The 23,885-nt window shown below is 50.9% G+C and overlaps 1 protein-coding gene across 4 annotated transcripts in view; it reads right to left on the reverse strand.

Moving 5' to 3' along the window:
- Window positions 1-23,885, reverse strand: part of LOC144110350 (rho GTPase-activating protein 45-like) — a 162,683-nt gene that overhangs the window by 108,182 nt on the left and 30,616 nt on the right. Inside the window, exon 1 of one of the 4 annotated variants that reach the window (XM_077643207.1) lies at window positions 7,905-8,363. The exons of the other annotated variants lie outside the window; for them this stretch is intronic. Within the exon in view, the coding sequence (XP_077499333.1) occupies window positions 7,905-8,090 (186 nt within the window). The 5' untranslated portion in view covers window positions 8,091-8,363. Of the gene's footprint in view, window positions 1-7,904; window positions 8,364-23,885 lie in introns of those variants that run through there. 4 annotated transcript variants of the gene reach the window in all.

Here is a 23,885-nt window from a genome sequence, read left to right on the forward strand (position 1 = left end):
ATTGGCCGCTGGGTTTAACGGCACTGGCTGGGTTCTGTCCCGAATTCCTGGTTACGATTGTTGCCAATTCGCCAACAGGTCTAGAGACTTATTGGACATATCTGCAAAGTCGCGACTTTGAACTAAAGTCGCTGCGGTAACTCAGTGGTTATGGCGCTCGGCTGCTGACCCGAAAGACGCAGGTTCGATCCCGGCCCCGGTGGTCGAATTTCGATGGAGGCGAAATTCTAGAGGCCCGTCTACTGAGCAATGCCAGTGCACGTTAAGGAACCCCAGTTGGTTGAAATTACCCGAAACTCTCCACAACGGCGTCCCTCATAGCCTGAGTCGCTTTGGGACGGTAATCACGGCGAAGAGAAAAAAATTCCCTTCAATAAACGAGTCTTCTGCCGCTGATAATACTGATACGAGGTGGCAAGCCAAGGGACAAGACGACATTATGACAAATGATATGATTTAATGGCTGCGGGCCTAGCGCGAGCGCTCCGTCCCGCGCCACTGCCCTCTTCTTCGTCTTCGTAACAATACGATATACAGCCCCCCTCCTCCCCCCCCCCCCCTAAAAAAACAGCTCAGCTACGGGAATTTATTAAGAACACAAATTTCGTGGAGTTGTCCTCCGTTTCTTTTCAACCGGACTTGGACGAGCCAGGCTCGTCATCGACCGCATGTCATTTCTGGCTCATGACGAGTCCAGGCTGTCGCGTGTTTTCTGGCACTGTAGCCGCGTTTACATGAATGCGACAGAACTGACTCCAGTCCACTTTTTAAGAGAAAGTGCAAAAACTTCCAGGAAGAGAGCAGAGGACGAGTCACACCTTTTTTCCTCAACATCAGCTCGTTCCCTCAAAAAGTGGACTGGAGTCGACTTGCATCACATTCATGTAAACGCGGCTTGTGTGACCGGTTTAAGGCGAGTAGGGATCATCGAAACCATTTTGTAAGCGTGCCGACAAAAGTCTGCACGGATACTAAAGGACCATTTTGGTACCACTTCCGAAAAACGAAAAAAAATTCCATTAGGATTTTAAGGGAGGGGAGGGCGGGGGTCACATCTCGCACCCGGGGAATGCGATAAGTAAGGGAGTTTTTACTTTTTTTTTCCCTCCTGCATACTAACGCACAAAGATGTCAACTGCATGTCAACACAGCCTCCTTTGAGCGGAGATTATTCCTGTCTGTCAAGAGCCTCCACGCATATCCACTCATCAGAAATTCTATTTCTCGCTCGCTTCCCGAACGCCAGCTTGTCGACAGCCCTGCGTCAGCACGACGCCTTCCATCGTGCAGCCGTGGAGAGAAATAGAATTTTTGATACAGGCCGTAGACAGTTTCGACGACTGGAGTAATCAACCCGCAGACGAGAGATATTCTCTCTTTCTGCTCATATACAGCTTTATGAGTCATCATAGTAAAGAAGAGAGTGCTGAGCTCTAATGAACACTGATAAGTTCGCAGTATTTTCGGCGTGTTTTCTTTTTCCTTCCATCAGTGTAGTTGGAATGTACAAAGACGGCTCTGAAAATCGATAGTTAACTCCCAGGACATTTTAACATCTGGCCCCTGCAGGCTTCCAGAGGGCATTGCTTATAAGACAGCAAGGCCTGAACTAACATCGCTTGTTATGAAATCTTGTGGTGTTCAATATTGCTTACTATATCCCGGCTTAGTGCCAGACAAATAGCGGAATCAGAACCTGCAGTTTTCTTTTCACCATAAGCGGAGTTTAACTTTAAGCGGGGTTTCACTGTAAGCGGAGTTCCACTCTAACCGAAGTTGCTATAACGGGCTGCAACCATCGCAATCACGCGAGGCACAGAACGCCCTCGCTCAGGTAGATGCACGCACAACTTTAGGGCCACAAAGAGCGCCCCCCACGCGCGAAGAAACCTTGGCGCAATCAGAAGCGTTGCGTCAATCCACTCCGGGCTCCCCGGACTGAAATGCTGCAGCCCGGGGTTCAAATCCCGGGAGGCTTTGAGAGCCTCTCTCCTGCGACTCACCGTAGCACGTTGCACGAACTACTTGACATCGAATTGGAGGCGAGATTTAGGCTTGAGCGACATTCGCGGCGACGGCGTTGCGAAGAAGCTCCATGTAGGGGCATAAACAAACAAGAAAAAAAACGCGATAAGATTGAGAAGCTTTTGATGAGAAAACCGCCGCTCTGTCCAATCTGTTCCCTGTGCTTCATCGTGTTCGTTTTCTTGGTGTTCTCATCCATAGCGATGGACCAGAAAGCCCCGGCCAAGTACCGAACCAGAAATGCAGCCCGCCTGCGACTCGCAGCACATATGCAGGTTGTGTGCCTTGCCTGTAATATGAACCAAGGTTCTTACGAGTCATTTTAAGAGAACTTCGAGCAATCTGCTCTTGGCAGTCACAAATGAAACTCAAGTGTGTATATAGTGCTTTGGCTCTATTCGCTTCTCGTACGCAAAATATCGAGTTTCTTAATAATAATAATAATAATAATAATAATAATAATAATAATAATAATAATAATAATAATAATAATAATAATAATAATAATAATAATAATTGTTTTTTTGGGGAAAGGAAATGGCGCACTATCTGTCTCATATATCGGCGGACACCTGAACCGCGCCGTAAGGGAAGGGACAGAGGAGGGAGTGAAAGAAGAAAGGAAGAAAGTTGCCGTAGTGGAGGGCTCCGGAATAATTTCGACCGCCTGGGGATCTTTAATGTGCACTGACATCGCACAGCACACAGGCGCCTCAGCGTTTTTCCTTCATAAAAACGCAACCACCGCGGTCGGGTTCGAACTCGTTGATAAATTCATAATCTTTCTTCATAGTTTCTTCACCGTTGATAAATTCATAATCGTACACCTCGAGACACGAGAGAAATTTTAAACACAAAAGTTGCAGAATTCCGAAGGATGCACGGAATAGGGCGCAGTTTCCGAAAAGGTGCACAGTTTTATGTTTGCAAGATTTCTCTGCTTATCGAACTTAAAGCACTGGCAGGAGCCCGGTAATTGAGGCCGCTAGGGTGTGCGTTGATCTGGGAGCAACTGCGTCTGCGCAGGCGCGAGCCCGGCTCGGCAGCGGCCAATAAATGTGCGTCTCTAACGGCGGGATTTCAAATTCAGCTCCGTCGCAAATGTTTTAACCCTTCGATGTGCCAAATGTGTGCGAAGCAAACTCGCGCCCGTTTCCAAGAGTGCGGTACACGTATAGGAGTGACTTTCGTGTTTCAGGAAAAGTTAGCGTCCTTCACGCAGAAAATACGTGCTTTATTTATGCAAACTTGTGGACGCATTGAACGGTACTCCTCAAAACAGCGATCTTAGTAGCACTCCCTACGCCATTTTCATGCAGAAAAATGTTGGCAAAAGTGGTGTCACAGTTTTTACATCAATTGTTATCCATTGTGAAACTTCGTATCGAATTCTGTACATGTCTGTAAAGCTTAACCACGGGTGTTCTGCATAGGAGAAACAAACCAATTGGCCTTTTTCCGTCATTTACTATTCAGACCGGGAAATAATGCTTTTACAATCGAATTATCAAGCGGCGCCTGGAAATGTTAAATTTCGCGCGCTTTGATGTGAACCCTTTCATTTATGCTCTGATTAATTCTAATGGCCAAAAAGATGCACACATCGAAATATGCGCGACAGTTACTGCGTCATTTTCTTTAAAAAAAAAACGAATTTTCACAAGAGAGAATTGAACAGGTAACGGGATGGAGTGCAAAGTAACAGGCGAGTAAAATGTAATCCACGTACGATAATTCCAAAAATCGGTTGCCTTTAACGCAACCGATACAGATGATGAGCTTACAGAGGAACCCCCATGTTTCACGATCTGGAATGTCTCAAAGATTTTCCTTGCCTACCGTGTTTTTCCGCGGCCAAGAATGGAAATGTCCTCTGAACATACCCCACATTCCGGGGCATCTCTGGAACGACCTGTGCCATTCTTTGTTATGTGCGCGTCTTTTTTTTTTGGCCCAGTGTCACCACTGCGAGCATGCATTATCAACAGGCCCACCAATAAGCCTTGCTTCAATGAGAGTACTTGTTGTCGCTTTATAGCCATTTGTATGGTTGATACGCGACAATCAATTATCATTTACTGCACGAATGATTTGCCATGGATCTCTGTCCCGCATTACAGCCAACAGAGATTATAGTGCTCTTGATGGCGATTGTTATCACGAGAATGATGATGATAGTGATGAAGCTGCTGATATTTACTAGAATATTCATTATGAAAGTAAGAATACATAGAACGCAACGGGCTACAGTGTCCATCCTTTGCCAAAAGTAGCCAGGCTGTATGATTTGCCTCTCATTCAAACAGTAGAGCCTTTACGGCTTCCCTAAAGATCAGAAAGTTCTCGGAAGGTTAGTGCAAGGGTTTTCCTTACCATACAGAGATTTGCAGCTTGAGAACTGGCATAATAGCTTCAATATACGACTGAGAAGCAAACCCCAAAGCCTGGTTACTTATGGCAAAGACTGTACACCATTCCGATAAAATGCGTCACTCTTTTTTGAGAACCTGAGATCACGCGGTGCACGACACGCCCTGAATTTCGCTAGAGCGCCTACGCCATTCAGATGAAAGCTGCCGCTCGTCCCAGCTTTCTTTTCTTTTTTTTTTGTCTCCGCTCCCGCTCTCGGCCCACTTCGTTGGGCGACGCCCTGGTTGACCCCGCGCAAGTCGGCCCCATCAGCGGCTGTGATTTGCGCGTTGAACTCTTGCACGGGAACCCAAGCTGGTCCACATCTGTTGTTAGGCTAGTGTTTTCTCATCTCACAGCTCTCGCCGAAAACGCTGACCAGAAACAAGCGAAAAGTTTGGCGTCGGCACTCGGTCGTTTCTACAAGTAAGCCGCGGTGACGTCAGGTGAGATTTTTCTGCTGAACAGAACAGGAAATGGAGCACTGCGCTCCTGAATATTGAGGTGCAGTTCGTACCCTTACTGCTAGAGCACTATTGCCGCGAAACATAGAGTCTTAATATAACCAGAGGGAAAGCTGGCGGCGCTAAACTTCATCGACGAAATTTTTTCATGCACTGTATACGGCAATCAATATACGCGCAGATCTCACGTCGGCAGGGTTGTATTTTTTTTTGTCCCCATTGTTTCTTTATGACAGTCTTAATTGTTCGATGGGAGCGATGGAAAAGGTTTAAAAGAAAGATTTTGCTAGTCATCGGAAGAATGGGCCATTGACTTGAATATTTTCATAAAAGTAGATTAAAACATTCCAATATTCAAAATTTTTGTCTAAGAAAGCTGGACACGTAATATTTAGAAACTCTTAAGCCGCGATAAGGAGGCGATAAGAAAAAAAAAACAACTAAACTTCCCGAGAAGACGAGGTTTATTATTGCTGGGCATAAAACGTGTATTGTGCCGTAAAATTAATACTATTCTCGAGGCAAACGTCGAAGATATGTTGTGAAAGTTTCATACCAGCCTAACAGCGAATTTCCACTCGCGGTAAATCTATTCCGGAGAAGTGAAAGACACAGCATCGATACAATTTAATCTGCGCGAAGATATCAGCATCGAGGCGCACCTATCGCTTTCGAGGTACAGTCCATGCTTGCGGCCTAACGCTAACAAAGCAAAACTCGAAAGCTCGTCTTTCCGGCATTCCCGCTGGGGATGAAGTGCTCCTTAAGAAAATCGCACAGATGGTGCCGCCCTCTAGGAAATATTTGGAAGCTCTATGCCGCGAAAGCGAGACGAAAAGAACACACTAAACGTGTAGAATTAAACTAAGGAAGCCCATACACAGTGTGACCCCAAACGTCATCACCACGAAGTCACGAATTTAAACCAGAGCGGCGGGAAAAATTTTGTTCGAAATACAGCTCCAACTTTCTCAGCATTGAAAGCGTCCCTTGCCGGCGGGCAAACTTCACAGAGCCACGAAAGGTACGGTATCGGATATAATCAAAAACTTAAAAAATCTGATAGAGCTCTTTCGCAGTATCCCACTAAGTTCCGCTCAGGTATACGATTCACTCTTCTGTTTGCATGCAGTAATTAAGTGCGCGCTGCAGCTTTGTCCCGAAGCGGTATAACTTTCTACCAGTGCACGTGTACAGGGTATGGAAAACAAAATTGTAGCCCAGAGAAAAATCCTTCAACACACGCACGTTTCTACTTGGCTGTAAAAAAAAAAAGCTGTGCATCGCTTTCTCGCAGTCTTGATCGTTTCATTAAAAAAGCACGCTTTATTAAAGTACGCCGTCGAAAATGTTCCAGCAAAAGTAACGTGACAATTACCATCGTGTTCTCCTTCCAAAGCTGCCTCACCGGTTCATTGAATAGAGAGCGCTACTTGTCGAGCTTTTCGCGCAAGCCTCTCGCTGACCAGTTTGGGCCACGCGTGCCGGAGGACGCACTGTGTCCTATGTGATTTCGATTCGCAACAAGCCTGCAACGCGCAGCTCAAGCGCTTTTATTTTTTTCAGCCCCTTTAAAAACATAGCAGCGTCTAACGGTGTACTTCTGTCGTAATTCTGCTAGGCGAACAACGACGAAGCCCGGTTAATTTTAACCCTGTACACATCTTCCCACTGTTGCAATAGAAAGACGGGAAAACAGTAAAGACACGCAGTTCGGCAAGTGTAACCTGGTTGGATGTTTCTTGTTGCGCACACGTGTAGGACTTTCCGGTTTTCTTGCCAACCGCGCAGTTTAACCCAGCTTTCGCTGGTTTAACTTCGAGCCCCCGATGTGCACGAAAGGCTTGACAGTATAACTCACCAGATATAAATGAATCAAAATGCGTTACTACTATAAGACAAAGCAGAATATTAAGCCCAGCTAATTTATTCACCAGTTTCGACCGGTCAACTACGAGTGAAGGCCCACGTTGATCACCACACACAGATACAAAGGCAGCCCTGTGCCTCACGGCTTCAGAGAGCGTTCGTACGCCGTCGACACTCCACCAACGCCATGGAAATCCAGTGACGGCACGCCACGCATCGCGTGAGTGACGCTTCTGAACTGTGACGTTGTCAGCAGCACGGTAGACGCGCTTCGTGATCTCTCTCCGTGCTATTTCGCGTTCACGATTAGACCACAGCAACGGTCAGTAACTTGTTCTTTCGTCTCTTTGCCTGTCCACTAAAACTATAGCGCATGCGTGGTTTTTCACCTATAGTTCCCCATTAATGCCGGGCATTCACGCTGCTGTAGTGTGCGTCCAGGCCGGGGTTAGGTATTTGTCGTGATTTGGTCACGTGATGCTGAGGCGGCATAGTTAATACAACGGCTTGTCCGCTATAGTAGGTCAGTCGGTGGTTGAGCATCATAGCGCCGTCGTTTCCCTGTTACCTGGTCGCCCTTGTAGTTTCAGCGGCGGTTAAAATTTCACGATGATCAATGTTCCGACCGAAATCATGCCGCAAACCCCTTCTCACGTGACACGAAGCAGTGAGACACAAAAGTAGCGATATCTGCACAAAGCGCTAGAGACAGCGCTAGGGAAAGAAAAAGGAAAAGGCGGGAGACACACTTGCGAGCATGACGAAGTGTACCCAGAACTGGGAGGGTACAGAGAAAAGTACACCCCTGTAGAGGGAGGCAAACAAATCCACCTAGCATTATGCGCCGATATATTTCGCTTGAGGTGCAGCAAGCCGGATGGAAGAGTGGCTCGTTCACATCCTTCCTCTCTCGTCGTGGAGCACACAGCGCTTGGCAACACGAAGTTGGCGCCAACCGACACACAGAGGGGGCAGCAACCAAACGCGGAGTCGGTCGAATCGAAGCGCGCTTTCTTTCACACGCGCCACGGGAGGGTGCCCTCCACACCGGAAACACGAGTCGCGATCAAATTGAGCGGCGCCGGCGAGCGGGGGAGGAGGGTTGGGGGGGAGGTAGTAGCCCTCGTGCTCTCCTACCTGTATGATGCCCGGCAGCGCGATGACCACGCCGGCCGCGTAGCTGGCCCTCCTCTGCCTGCACGTCTTGCACAGGGCCTTGGCGAGGTCCACCACGTTCCGGTACGGAAGGCTGGCGCGTCGGCCGCCGCTCGCACCGCGGGGCTCGACGGCCGAGCTCTTGGCCGCACGCCGCCCACCGCTCATGGTACCGTGGGCGGGCGAAGAGGGAGGAGGGCGCCCTCCGATCAACAGGTAGGCGCCCCGAGGCGGCCCCCCACGCCCGCCATCTTCGCACGCTGCCTCCGCCGGCGAACAAACGCAGACCGAACCACCACGCGCCGGCGACGGCAACGACCACGGCACTCTCACGTACACACACGCACGCACGAGGCGCCCTCCCGAAGACCGCTCACAGCGGGAGACGCCGCCGCCGAAGAGGACAGTCGCGCCGACTGCGCCGGTTGCCAACCGCGAACACACCTGCGCGCGCGACCCTGTGAGCGCGCTCACCTGCACCGTGGCGGAGGCCCCGTTGGCGCTTCGATCCGCGAGCTCGCGGAGCGGCGGCCGGCGCTAACGCCGCCGGCCTCGGTGCAGCCGGGGTATTTCGGTGGCGGCCATCGATCCGGAGGGAGAAGGCCCGGAGCAGCGAAGACGACGCCACAGGTGGCGAACGCCGTCGCCAAGAGGCTAGGCTACCACGCCCCTCCCCCCTTTACCACACCCCAAGCCGAGTGCCTGTACAAGCGCCTCCTTTCCTCCTCCGCGTCTACAGCGGCGTTGTGTTTGAAACCGTCGGCGAACCGCTGCGATGACAGTAGTGAAGCCGAGGAGGAGATGCAACATTCCTCGCTTCCGATGACGCTGACCGCCTAGTGAGCCCTTAGCTGCCACTTCGATTCGGTCGAAGCGTCGTTCCTGAACGGCTATATTATCGGAAGCCACGTCTCGATTGCTCCTGGAGGCGGATTTGCCAAGGTGTTGGAAGCAAGCGAGTTCGGTTCGTTACTCGTAACCAACCTGATCCCAGGCGGATCACGACGGACAGAGAAAGAACAGTGACCATGACGCAGTTGCTGTGACCAACCGGCGTTTCCCCGCCGACACTAGTCTTCCGTATACGGACAGCTACTGCACATCCATGTAGTCAGTATGCATTCTTGCGCGTTGCATTTCGTCCCAGAGTGAACCGGCAGTGCAAGACCCCGCAGGGTAGAGCACGGACGACGCCGACGACGCCATTTCGCCGAACGCGCTATATACAGCTTCCGCTGTAAAACTGCACGGAGGCGCTAAATGGTGTAAGGGTGGAATTTGTGTTGCTTGCTCGTCTCTTTACTTTCAGTGGCAGGTGCGCTGTGCGCAGTTCACGGTGTCGTCGGGCAGTAGTGTTACGTATATCGCGTAGAAAAGCTCGCTGACATCACTGCGGGTCACGTTAAAAACCCTTCATCATCATCGTCAGCTTCACTATGCCCATTGCAGGGCAAATGCCTCTCTCGCATGTCTCTCCAATTAAGCCTGTCCTCTGTCAGCTGCGGCCACCATATCCCCGCAAACTTCTTAATCTCAGCCGCACACCTGACTTTCTGCCGCCCCCTGCTACGCTTGCCATCTCTTGGAATCTACTCCGTTACCCTTAAGGACCAGCGGTTATCTTGCCTTCGCATGACATGCCCTGCCCAAGCCCACTTGTTCCTCTTGATTTCGACTAGGATGTCATTAACCCGCGTTTGTTTTCTCACCCACTCTGCCCGCTTCCTGTCTCCACCTATCATTTTCATTCCGTAGCTCACTGCGTTGTCCTTAATTTAACCTGATCCATTTGAGTTAGCCTCCACGTTTCTGCCCCGAAGGTGAGTACCAGTAAGATACATCTGCGCATACGTTTCTCCTGAGGGATATTGGCGAATTGCCATTCATGATCTGAGAGAACCTGCCATATGCGCTCCACCTCATTCTTATCCTTCTAGTTATTTCCCTGTTATGATCCGGATCAGCGGAAACTACCTGCCCTAAGAAGACGTTTTCCCTTACCACTTCCAGCACCTCGCTAAGAATTGTGAACTATTTTCCAATTTCCCTTGCGAGACTGTTCAACATTACTTTGATCTCCTGCATGTTAATTTTTAGACTCACCGTTCTGCTCTGCCTGTCTAACTCACTGATCATGCTTTGGAGTTCATCTCCTGAGTGACTTAGCAAAAGTAGTGTCATCAGCGAACCAAAGCTTACTCTTTATTAACTCTTATTCCCAACTGTTCCCAATTCAGGCCTCGGAATACCTCCTGTAAACAGGCGGCGAATAGCATTGGCGAGATTTGTGTCCCCCTTCCTGACACCCTTTCATACTGAAATTTTAATGCCTACTTTATGGCAGACTATGGTAGCTGTGGAGTCGTTATAAATATCTTCCAGAATTTTCACATTGCATGCACTCTTCTACACCCTGATTCCGCAATGCCTGCGTGACTGCCGTGGTTCCACTGAGTCCAATGCTTTGTTGTCTCCTATATAGGGGTTGGTTATTTCTGCACGTTTCTCTATCACCTGACTGATAGTGTGAATATGGTCTAGTATCGAATATATTTTACGAAGGCCGCCTGATCATTTGTTTAACTGAAGACTAAGGTTGTGCTGATTCCATTAGTGCAGTAAATACCTTGTAGGCAACGGGCAGTAAGCTGATCGGCCAGTAATTTTTCCAGCCCTTGACGTCTCCTTTCGTAAGAATTAAGATAATGCTTGCGTTCTTCCAAGCTTCTGTCACGGTTGAGGTGACGAAGCATTGCGAGTACAGGGTGGCTAGTTTTTCTAGCACAATCTCCCCTCCCTTCTTCAATAGATCTGCTGTTACCTGATCCTCACCAGCTGCTTTTCCCCTTTGCATTGCTCCTAAGGCTTTCTTTACTTCGTCTTTCGTTACTGGCGGAATATCTCATTGCTGTGCGCTACTGCCACTCTCATTAACGTTCTGATTACATTGGCTATTGCATATATTTGTGTAGAACTCTTCGGCTACTTTCACTATCTTATCTATATTGCTAATGACATTGCCCCCTTTGTCTCTTAACGCATATATGCGGTTTTTACCTACGACTAGTTTCCTCTTCACCGCACATAGCCGTTATAGCCGTCCATGATGGGTTGAGTCATCAGTCCAGGACCCCGCTGGCTCACGCGATCAAGCGCGCCCGCTCAGTCATGAATGTGAATGTGACCCGAGAAGCGCCCGTCTCGTGTCTTTCTCTTCCTGTGTGCTGTGTTTTTGTGCGCTTCATCTACTCGAGCTATGAACCAACTTGCCCAAGAACGTGTTCTACTGAAAAAAATGAATGTGACCACCCACTGGAAACAGAGAATGTTTCATCTGCGGTCATGAAAATAGGATGCAGTCTGCCCTCTGCGTGGGCCGTCCTTCTAGAAGAGTGAAACTTGAGGTGCGGCGCATTTATCCGTCACCTTTTGAAAACGTCCGACGCGAGGGGGGCGACAGTTGGAGGCGATTTTGAAGCGGTATGCGTACGAGGGGCAGCATGCGGGACTACGGCGCGGTGAGACCGCAGCGGAACGCAGATAGAAAAGTGATTCCAAAAAAAAACGCCTTCACTGCCAGGAATAGGCTAGCAATTAACAAGAAGAAGAAAAACAACAAGAAAGGTCTCGATATGAAAAAAAGGCGTAGAGCGGAAATCTAGGTCGCGCTTTGTCGATTGGCTATTACCGCGGTATAGCTGCTCTCATGGTGAACGGGCCACTTATAAGCTACGCGAGGCCCAAAAATGAAATCTCAATACCGCGATCACAGGATGTTTCTGAAAAAAAAAAAAAAAACCGCGATGATGTTACAACATCATTAAGCGCGGCTCTCGGTGGCTCGACCACACTGCCATCCACTTCCGGCTGCAGTCACGGAGTCCGCAACTGTCCCGATGTCATTAAACATTGCGAGTTTGAAACCGGTGGCGGTGCCTGAGTGATTAGGCCGCTCGGCTGCTGAGCCCGAGGACGCGGGAAAAAATCCCGGCATTAAGGATGGAGCCAAAACACGAAGAACAGCCGTGTGCATAGGGGAAGGAAAGAACTCAGGACAAGTGGTTACGTCACATTTTTAGAGAACGACGCCACCCTGCTATCCCCCTACCCCCTACTTGGCCGCCGTCTCAGCACGCTTGCGCATGCGCAGCAGGCGTTGCAGCAGACGACGCCCCTGCGCCTAGCGTTACCATTCGCTGCGCCGTCGGCCAAAGACTCCCATTAACCCTTGCTTTCGCGTGACTTCCGGCACACTTTCTGGGGTGCAGCTTGGATAGCGAGGACCTCTCCTGAGTTTTCCTTCCTCCATGGCCGTGTGGTAACACACAATTTTGACCACCAGGCGATCTTTAACATGCCTTGACATCACACATATGTGCTACGTCAGCGCACGTCGGTCCCATGGTGGTCGACATTATTCCGCAGCCGTAAACTACGGCACCTCTTTCTTTCTCTTTCTTCATCACTCCTTCCTCCATCCCCTCCCTCACGGCGCGGTTGAGGTGTCCATCGGGATGTAAGGCAGTTACTGCGTCTTTCTCTCTCTCAAAGCGAATTTTCATTTTTAATGCAAGAGCATTTGGACGGCCATGAAGGCGAAAACTGTCCGGCGTTGGTGGCGTCTGTTTGAAGCCTGCATCTGCCAACCGTGGCAGGTGACAGGTGGCGTTCAGGGAAATTTCCCTCTCTCCAGCCTCCGCCCGTACTCCTCTCCCCTTTCTACTTGTAGGAAGAGGGAGGAGGCACCAAAGGACTAAGAATGACTCAGCAAAAATGCAAATGAGTAAGAATGACTCAACAGAAATGGTTTGGTTTGGTTTATGGGGGTTTAACGTCCCAAAGCGACTCAGGCTATGAGAGACGCCGTAGCGAAGGACTCCGGGAATTTCGACCACCTGGGGTTCTTTAACGTGCACTGACATCGCACAGTACACGGGCCTCTAGAATTTCGCCTCCATCGAAATTCGACCGCCGCGGCCGGGATCGAACCCGCGTCTTTCGGGCTAGCAGCCGAGCGCCATAACCACTCAGCCACCGCGGCGGCTGACTCAACAGAAATGAATAAAAGAAGCGATTACGAATGTAAATGGACTAAGAAGTGAATTAGAATAAAATGAGAATTGAAACAGATTCGCGAGTAAAAAGACAAATAATGCGATCAGGATTCGAATCTAAATGGCGAGTGAGAGAAAAATGCTCTCGCATTTCCTCCGCATCGATCCAACTGATAGCCCTTAAATTTTTTCGTCCAACAAACGAGCGTAATGCTGAAAAATTGGTTTTGGGGGAAAGGAAATGGCGCAGTATCTGTCTCACATATCGGCGGACACCTGAACCGCGCCGCGAGAAAGGGGATAAAGGAGGGAGTGAAAGAAGAAAGGAAGAAAGAGGTGCCGTAGTGGAGGGCTCCGGAATAGTTTCGACCACCTGGGGATCTTTATGTAAGAGTGCACTAACATCGCACAGCACACGGGCGCCTTAGCATTTCGCCTCCATCGAAACGCAGCCGCCGCGGTGGGGTTCGAACCCGGGAACTCCGGATCAGTAGCCGAGCGCCCTAAACACTAAGCCACCGCGGCGGGTGCGTTTTGCTGCCGAATCGAATTTTATAAGAAACGAAAATACGACGAAGCTCCACTCAGTACCACTCGTAATGACGGGATAAGAAGTAAAAACAATATCAACAACAAAAACAACAGCTTCCGAGAAGGAAACACGATCTCCCGAAACAACGCGCGTTCCATTGTGCCGGCGAACCATGCAGCGAAGAAGGTTGCGCGAGCACGAATGAGAGCGTTGTTGTCGCGTAGTCCCCGCGGCGCCTTTAATTGGGGCTTCTAAAAGCGGAGTTGTGAACTGGTTAGAATTGTGTGATGCCGCAGCTCATAACATTGCTATGTGCTTATGTGTTAAGTTATCGGAGTTGGTAGTTAAACCTTTCTGTCATTAAGTAACACCTTCACAGGAGAGCATGCGGAGCGCATGCAGAACCTGCCCTACTTCCTTTCGTTATCTATATTTTTGTCTGTGCCGTGATCGTGCTAGAAGTGGGAGCTCCTTTGTAACTGTGGTAAATTTATTTCGTCCAGTTTGGACTAGAAAGGAGAGGCTTGGGTGCTGAGTTTCATGTTTATCTGTAAAAGATCAGTGCTGCCCCTGGAGACGCCAGTATTGACAGCGGAGGCATATGGTGTTGTGCAGTGGTGTTGAGTGCAGCGAAAAGTGTTTTGTCGGACGCACTGTGCGAGGCGATTCAGAAAGACAAGGGGAGCTGCGTGGACTCAAATGTTCGGAGAACATTCTTCTGGGGGGTGAGCGAGTGTGACATTCCGTGTATGCTACGAGGATCCACGTTCGACGGCGCGGCGTAGACGGAGACCCGTGACAGCGGCATCATCAATTACCCAGCCATGCTCTTTGAGTGACGACCAGAAAAACCGGACCCGCCGCCGCCCCGGGGAAACAGGCTTTATCCTCCCCAATTTCCGGGCCACTGGGACAACATTCTTTCCCTCCCCCCCCCCCCCCCTTTGTCGTGGGCTATCGCCGGGAAGGCACCCACAGCTTCCCAGAAGGGCCGTGACGGACACCTGTCATGGCGGACAGGCAGTACTCGCCAAGAATGTGGAAAGACAGGCGCTAGTGAATTAGCTCCGAAGAGAGAGCCTGTGTATACTCTCACTTGAGAGAGAGTGGTGGCGTTTTTGTTGTTTATTTAGTTTGTATTGTTTACAGACTCTGGGTTCGAGGCTAAGCCCAACCCAAGGGGGTTGTCCCCATCTCGCATGTTATTTTGGATTGGAGAATTGATGCTTTGGGCGGGCCACTGGAAATGACCGCCCTTAGTCCTTGTTAATCAAGTGCTTAAAAGCACATGTAAACGGATGCAGTCCAGTCTGAGCTGGGGCTTCATGCTTAGCATGTAATGTGATGCTACTTAGGCACTAACCTGCCCGGTCGATGAGTAAAGAAGTGCAAAGTTCTGTTGTAAAATTATGCTCTGCTGTCATCATCTACAAGCTCGCCTCCTGTTCATCTTCCAAGCCGAACGACACTAGAGGAAGGGTTTGTGAACCATCCTCGAAGAAACGGACGACTATTGAAATTCTACTGCAAGCACGCTCAGGACGACATCGTTCGCGAAGAGGGCCTTCAGCGCCGAAGCCCGTCGGCGTGCAGCTTCTGCCAGCAACCGCTCGAGCCCAACTCCGGAGCCACTCCTTCGCCCCCATGAAGTCGTCGGCACGTAAGCTCGGACGCCCTAGCCTCTGATGTATAATCTTAATCATGTGTAATTATTGAATATACCTGTTTGTTTAAACTGAGCCATACGGTGTCTCTTTGCCTCTCCGTCCCGTGTGGACCTGCGCATTATGGGGGTCATCACACTGGTGTCAGAAGTGGGGTCTCAAAAGCAAATGTCCTCTGAATGCTGTGACATTCATGACTTCAAAATTGTAATCAAAAGGGAATCACGGGACTGATTGTGGGACTTTTACCCCCATTTGAGAGGCTTGAGGCACTGGAGGGCTTGAAAAAAAAAAATGACTGTATCTGAGGGAGCTCCCACTCCACATCCGTCGCTCGGAGCAAGCATGCTGGCATTAGGAAGCGTCATTCCGACGTTTACGGGAGATAAGACAGCGGTTCCAATCTGCGATTTCTTTTCCATGCTAGAAGAGATTGGGAAAATGGGGGGATGGTCCGATGCTCAAATGCTGGGAATGGCGAGGTGTAAGATGGCAGGAGCTGCTCATGATTTTGCCTGGCGAGACGAAAAAGTAAAATCCACAAAATCATTTGCGGAATTTAAGAAGCTCGCGTTTGAGCATTTCGACACTGAACCACGTCACGTGCGGGTACAGAGGTTCCGTGACGCCGGACAGATGGTAGGGGAGGACGTGCGAACATTTGCGTCGCGGCTTCAGCGCCTAGCACGCGATACGTTAAGCAGGGAGGAGGAAGGAGACCAGTTAAGGAAGAAATACGCGGAGGATATACTTAAAGAGGAAATGACCGCTTTGTTCGTGGCTGGTCTGCAAGACCCCGTGCGCCGGTTCGTGCTCTCGCGCAAGCCGAGCAATTTCGACCAAGCCGTGGAGGCCGCATTGGATGAGGAACGAAATGAGGCGTTAACGACAGCCGCAGCGAGAGTACGCGTCATAGAGAGAGCGGTGCTCAACCCTGAGGTTGCTCTCTTGACAGAGCGGTTAGATCGCTTGGAACAGCTGCTAACTCAGCAGGTAGAACGCCAGGTTGAAGCGCGCGCTCAACAGCGCCCATTCGCTGGAAACCGGAGACCGCCACAAAGCTACAGGCGCGGTATGCGAGATTTTGAAGAAATCGTATGCTTCGCTTGCCAGGGTCGCGGACACATCGCCAGGTTCTGCCAAAACGTGCGCCGTGGGGAGCCACAAAGAGAAGCAGGCGAGACACGCCCTAAGCAAGCCTACAGCGGGGCTCCAGATACCGAGTCAAAAAACTAGTTAGTCCTCCCCAGCCTGAGGAGCGTGGGGAGGGAGCAGTAGATGATGAGGTGGTGGTAGTTTGTGCGGCCGACGAGGCATGCCCTGTTGTGCGTTGCAAGTTAAATGGTTGTTGTATGGAATTGTTGATAGATACGGGGTCAAAGGTGACATTGCTTAAGGAGAGCAGTTTTAACACGCTTCGAAGGAAGGGGGACCGCGAGGTGTTAGAAGCGTCTGGTGGTATGGCAACCAAATTTGTAGGCATAACGGGGGATCCTCTTGGCATAAGTGGACTCTACCGGTTACACTTCTCTCTCGGCGGAATTGCATTGGAGCACCCCTGCTACGTATGCCCGGACACGGTGTCTCTGCCAAACGGAGTGTCAGGTATATTAGGGCAGGATTTTTTGAGAAAAGGGAAGGTAGTAGTTTCATTCTCTGAGGAAGAGGTTAATGCGGGCGGATCAAAAGTTCCGTTTTTGAACAGGAGAGGGGCTGAGATTCGCATTACCGATATTGACACCCGTCAAACAGTGGGATCATTGGAGAAGGTATATTCGCGGGTTGCCGTCAGGCTGGTCGATGAGGCGGTCGTCCTTCCTTGGTCGGAGCACATTTTGTACGCGTTTGTGCCTTCAGATGTAGAGAGCGGCGCCGTGGGAGTGCTTGAGCCGGTCGACTCTCTCAGCAATGGCCTGAAGGCAGCCGCGTGCCTCGTGACAGATAATGACGCCCACAGAGTGCCCCTACGGGTGGTTAACTGTAGCCAGCAGCCACTGAGCCTTCCCAAGAACAAAACATTGGCTTTCTTCACCTCTGCGATAGAGCAACGTGAGCCCACCGATACGGTACTCGCAACTGTAGAGCATGCTAGTCCTTCGGCTGCTCCAAAGGTGTCGTTCGATCTTTCTCACGTAAAATCCAGGGAGAGGGAGGCTCTGGCTGGTTTGCTGAACGACTACTCGGAGGTATTCGCCGCGTCCAACCTGGATTTGGGCTGCTGTGGCGTTATAAAGCACAGGATAGAAACCGGCACTTCATCGCCCGTTTACCAGCGTGCGTACAGGATTCCTTACTCCCAACGTGAGGAGATGGAGCGGCAGGTGCAGGACCTGATTGATCGCGGCATTGTCGAACACTCAAAGTCACCCTGGGGAGCACCAGCACTATTGGTGGAAAAGCCAGATGGCTCGTATCGATTGGTAGTGGACTACCGCAAACTAAATGCCGTAACTCGCATCGATCCATACCCCATCCCCAATATACAGGAGACGCTTTCTCAGCTGGGCTCTGCCAGGTACTTCACGGTAGTGGACATGGCGGCGGGATTCTGGCAGATAGCAATGGATCCGGCAGATGCCGAGAAAACGGCATTCAACACGCCCTCAGGGCACTATGAATGGAAAAGAATGCCGATGGGTCTGGCCAACAGCCCTGCTGTCTGGCAGAGAACCGCTGATGTTATCCTGGCAGGTCTTCTGGGGAGGCTGTGCTTCGTGTATATGGATGACATTATCATATACAGTGACAGTTTTGATAACCATTTGCGCGATATTGAGCAGGTTTTGGTGCGACTAAGAGGAGCGGGTCTCAAGCTGAAGCCCTCTAAGTGCCAATTCCTCAAAAACGAGGTGAAATACCTCGGGCACGTTGTTTCAGCTGACGGCGTGCGACCGGACCCTGAGAAACTAAGGTGTGTCTCGGATTTTCCATCCCCGACTAGCGTCCGCCAGGTCCGGCAGTTTCTCGGCCTGATCGGTTACTACCGAAGGCACATAGAGGAGTTCGCCAAGCTCGCTAAGCCGCTCACCGCCTTAACAGCCAAAAATGTCGCCTTTCGCTGGGACGAAAACGCGGAGAATGCTTTTGGGGCCCTGAAAGGGAAGCTAATGAGTGCACCGCTGTTGCGCCACCCGGATTTTAATTTGCCCTTCGTTATGGCCACAGATGCGTCAAAGTTCGCAGTGGGTGCCGTGCTATCTCAGGTTATCGAGGGCAAAGAACATCCCGTTGCTTTTGCTAGCCGACAGCTGAGCCCCACAGAGCAAAAGTACGGAGCTACGGAAAGGGAGTGCCTCGCCGTTGTCTGGGCAGTAAAGCACTTCAGATGCTACCTTTACGGCCGCAAATTCAAGCTAGTCACAGACTGCCATCCTCTGAAATGGGTGATGAGTGTCAGGGACCCTAGCTCGCGACTCGCTAGATGGAATCTACACCTGCAGGAATACTGCTTTGAAGTTGAGCACAAGTCAGGAAAGACGCATCTGAATGCTGATGCACTCAGCCGCACAGCTGCCGTGGCAGCTATAGATGAGTTTGTCCCCGTAGTCGACCCCGCCGAATTACGCACAGAGCAGTGCAAAGATCCGGACCTGAAGCGAATAATCGAAAGCTTAGAGGACGCACCGTCTCACCCCGAACAGCTAGGTTATTTCATTGGCAAAGACGGCACCCTGTGTCGGCGCACGAGGCCAACCAGGAAAAGGAGACCAGAGAAAACCGCTTGGGAGAGAGTCGTCATACCTCGGTCGTGGACAGAAAGGGTTCTTCGCGCGTTTCACGATGCGCCATGCGCCGGTCATTTTGGCGTAGCGAAGACACGCAGGCGTGTGGAGCGTTTGTACTTTTGGAGGGGCATGCGACAGGATGTTAGAGACTACTGTGCGAAGTGTCATTCCTGTCTCGAAAGAAAAACACCCAAGGGACGAAGACCAGCTCCAATTCAGCCGTTCCCTGAGGTTTCGGCTCCCTTCGAGCGGACAGGTATGGACATAATGGGCCCATTGCCCACGACCACTTCCGGAAACAAGTACATTTTAGTATTTGTCGACCACCTTTCAAAATACGCGGAAGCGGTAGCACTCCCCAAACAGAAGGCAGACACGGTTGCAAGAGCATTTGTCGAACAGATCGTGCTCCGACATGGACCCCCGAGGCAACTCTTGACAGATCGGGGAACGAACTTCGTGTCGCAGCTAATGAGGAGAGTTTGCGAGCTGCTTAAGATCGCTAAGAAGCAGACAACACCGTACCATCCGGCTTGCAACGGCGCGGTGGAGCGACTGAACCAAACCGTGGCCGGGTTCCTGTCGCATTTCGTTTCGCGCGACCAGCGGGACTGGGACTTGTGGCTCCCGTATGCAATGTTTGCCTACAATTCCGCAGCACACGAGAGCACGGGCGAATCGCCATTCTTTCTTCTCTACGGCCGAGACCCGGACCAGCCGAGTGAAGTGCCAGAGGGCCCCCGTCGTGTCCCATACGCTTCACTGGACGACTATAAGGTTGAGCTAGAATCGCGCTTGCAAGTGGCGAGGGACATCGCAAAGGAGTCCTTAAAGAAAGCGGCGAAGCGCAGGAAGGAGGTGCACGATCGCAGCGCTAGAGACGCGCCGTTTGATGTGGGGGACAGCGTGTACATTGAAAACTGCCAAAGGCAGATTGGGCTAGCTCGTAAGTTCCAGACGAAGTGGAGAGGACCGTGCGAGGTTGTCGAGAAGCTTTCTCCGGTAAACTTCAGAGTCCGAGACGTGAACCGGCGTTTGATAAGGATACACGCAAATCGCCTCAAGTCGGCACCGATTCACTATTCACGAAATGAGGAAAGGGAAAGCGCGGATTTTGATGGGGACAGAAGTGAAGCGGAGCGCGCAGATAGTTCGCAAGAAACGCCCTCTCCTGCATTTGTTCGGCAGGCGCCCGAGGTGACGGCCGGAATGCCACCGGATTTACTTCATGCATTGCTAGAAGAAGAAGCGCGCGAGGTTGCCGCGCAGATAACGCCAGGAGAGGCTCCTGCCACGAGCCCTCGCGAGTCCCAAAGCAGACAAAGGGGCACAGACTTACTTAGTATGACTCATGAAGGCCGATATCCGCTGCGAAATCGGAAAGCTAAGTCGGACTAATGGCGTAAACAGAGCGGAGTTGTGAACTGGTTAGAATTGTGTGATGCCGCAGCTCATAACATTGCTATGTGCTTATGTGTTAAGTTATCGGAGTTGGTAGTTAAACCTTTCTGTCATTAAGTAACACCTTCACAGGAGAGCATGCGGAGCGCATGCAGAACCTGCCCTACTTCCTTTCGTTATCTATATTTTTGTCTGTGCCGTGATCGTGCTTGAAGTGGGAGCTCCTTTGTAACTGTGGTAAATTTATTTCGTCCAGTTTGGACTAGAAAGGAGAGGCTTGGGTGCTGAGTTTCATGTTTATCTGTAAAAGATCAGTGCTGCCCCTGGAGACGCCAGTATTGACAGCGGAGGCATATGGTGTTGTGCAGTGGTGTTGAGTGCAGCGAAAAGTGTTTTGTCGGACGCACTGTGCGAGGCGATTCAGAAAGACAAGGGGAGCTGCGTGGACTCAAATGTTCGGAGAACATTCTTCTGGGGGGTGAGCGAGTGTGACATTCCGTGTATGCTACGAGGATCCACGTTCGACGGCGCGGCGTAGACGGAGACCCGTGACAGCGGCATCATCAATTACCCAGCCATGCTCTTTGAGTGACGACCAGAAAAACCGGACCCGCCGCCGCCCCGGGGAAACAGGCTTTATCCTCCCCAATTTCCGGGCCACTGGGACAACATTCTTTCCCCCCCCCCCCCCCCCCTTTGTCGTGGGCTATCGCCGGGAAGGCACCCACAGCTTCCCAGAAGGGCCGTGACGGACACCTGTCATGGCGGACAGGCAGTACTCGCCAAGAATGTGGAAAGACAGGCGCTAGTGAATTAGCTCCGAAGAGAGAGCCTGTGTATACTCTCACTTGAGAGAGAGTGGTGGCGTTTTTGTTGTTTATTTAGTTTGTATTGTTAACAGACTCTGGGTTCGAGGCTAAGCCCAACCCAAGGGGGTTGTCCCCATCTCGCATGTTATTTTGGATTGGAGAATTGATGCTTTGGGCGGGCCACTGGAAATGACCGCCCTTAGTCCTTTGTTAATCAAGTGCTTAAAAGCACATGTAAACGGATGCAGTCCAGTCTGAGCTGGGGCTTCATGCTTAGCATGTAATGTGATGCTACTTAGGCACTAACCTGCCCGGTCGATGAGTAAAGAAGTGCAAAGTTCTGTTGTAAAATTATGCTCTGCTGTCATCATCTACAAGCTCGCCTCCTGTTCATCTTCCAAGCCGAACGACACTAGAGGAAGGGTTTGTGAACCATCCTCGAAGAAACGGACGACTATTGAAATTCTACTGCAAGCACGCTCAGGACGACATCGTTCGCGAAGAGGGCCTTCAGCGCCGAAGCCCGTCGGCGTGCAGCTTCTGCCAGCAACCGCTCGAGCCCAACTCCGGAGCCACTCCTTCGCCCCCATGAAGTCGTCGGCACGTAAGCTCGGACGCCCTAGCCTCTGATGTATAATCTTAATCATGTGTAATTATTGAATATACCTGCTTGTTTAAACTGAGCCATACGGTGTCTCTTTGCCTCTCCGTCCCGTGTGGACCTGCGCATTATGGGGGTCATCACATGTGCATGTACTACCAATGTTGTTTAGTTGTACTGCCGTCTATATATGTAATGCCCAAAAGGGCCCTTAAGGTAAATAAATGAAATGAAGGGAATCGCTGCTCGAAAATGCCGCTATTGCCTCCACCAATCAGTGACAGCTGCACTGGCAGCTATTAAGCCCGAATGACTGAACTATAAAAAAAAAACTATGCGAAGAAGACGGGACAAGAAGAGGCATAAAGACGCACACACAAAGCGGAGAACTTCGGACTGACTTTATTTTGTGAAAACAGGGCGCTGATAAAGGCTATCAAAATGACGACCAGGCGACACACGGAAAAACATCGCGCGCAGGGCGAAGACAGCATCGACAGGGCCACGTGTCATTAGAACCGATGGAAAGCCCGGATGTGTCCCTTTAAGAATTTGATCTCTTTCCTTGACTTGAGATAACGAAGGCGAGCTGACACAGTTGTCAACCCTTTTGGAGGTGAAGTAAGCCTTTATAAGCTCTCTTTCTGTTCTTGTTTTTGTCTTAGCAAGGAATCTTGCTTTCTCCATATAAGGGCAGCAATTTTCGCTGTCACAGCTCTTGCAGTGCATGGGTGGATTACTTCCCATGCCGGTGCGCAGGGATCGCCTGCGCTCCAGAGCGCGCTCATTAAAACAACGGCCAGTTTGTCCTCTGTAGGACGTCTTCGGGAAGCTTTTCGCAATCACTATGAACCGACTAGCCCAACATCATGCGTTACTTGAACATTTTTTACGGTTAAAGAAAATAAAGAGTGCCATAGACCCTTGATAGCAATGAAAGGACTTCAGTGTGAGGGGGTGAAAAGCGACCGCGACAGCAGCGTCCCCTGGCATCCCGCGAGTGGAAGTGCATCCTTTATGAGAGCTATGCAGACTAACAGATTTGCTCGTAATCTGTGCACTTATAGCATCTGACGCACTCCTAAGGTCCAGACCATTGAAGAAGACAACTCCTATCACCTTGAAAAAAATCCCGAACTCTGACGATACAAAACCTGACAAGCGTGCGTGGACTGGAAGCGAACCCGACAGGCTGCGAACCCGACAGGATCAGTAGCTGGGCGCCCTAAACCCTGAGCCACCGCAGCGGGTGCGCTTTTTTGTTCTTTCAAGATTCTGCGACAGCCTTAGCTGGAACATGACACACGCCCCGGCTATCAGCATTCCACGTCCAGCTTAGCGGAGAGATTACATCTTCCACGATTCCCGACGCGCTTCGGCCCCCGACGATGAGAGAACGGGCCCATTGCAGCCATAGCTGGGGCGCCAGACCCCCCCCCCCCCCCCCCCCCCCCAATGGTGACTTTCCATCCATTCAACCGTTTAGGGAGAAGCAACAAGGCTTCTTATGGGCACCGGCGATGCACTAGACCGCGCACCGAGCGTCGACTCGATGACGAATTGGTGACGCATGGTTCTAATATTCCTTTCGCAAGCTGTTGCGGTCTCTGTACCGTGGGGCGGACGCATGTTTATTACCACGCCCACGGTTGCTGGGGAAGACGGAGGGGAGAAATATCGCAACTCGAAGGCCACGAAGGTATTTCGTCCAGCAGCCGAGCCATGCGCCGTGACACACCGCGTCTACAACGACCATGCATATCACCACGAGATTTTGTTTTGTTTGCGCTTGCACTCAGTTTTGGGCGCTCGACTGCTGAGCCGGAGTTCCCGGGTTCGAACCCGACTGTGGCGGCTGCGTTTGTATGGAGGAAAAACACTAAGGCGCCCGTGTGCTGTGCGATGTCAGTGCACGTTAAATATCCCCAGGTGGTCGAAATTATACCGGAGCCCTCCACTACGGCACCTCTTTCTTCTTTCACTTCCTCCTTTATCCCTTCCCTTAGGGCGCGGTTCAGGTGTACAACGATATATGAGACAGATACTGCGCCATTTCCTCCCCCCCCCCCCCCCAAAAAAAAAACCCAATTATTTCATCACCGCCGGTGCTCATTGCTGTAATTTCCAACTTCCAATCCATACACAGCAATTCTGGACAAAAGCGTTTTTGAGCGAGA

The sequence above is a fragment of the Amblyomma americanum genome, chromosome 11, assembly GCF_052857255.1.
Source record: "Amblyomma americanum isolate KBUSLIRL-KWMA chromosome 11, ASM5285725v1, whole genome shotgun sequence".
Classification (NCBI taxonomy): domain Eukaryota; kingdom Metazoa; phylum Arthropoda; class Arachnida; order Ixodida; family Ixodidae; genus Amblyomma; species Amblyomma americanum.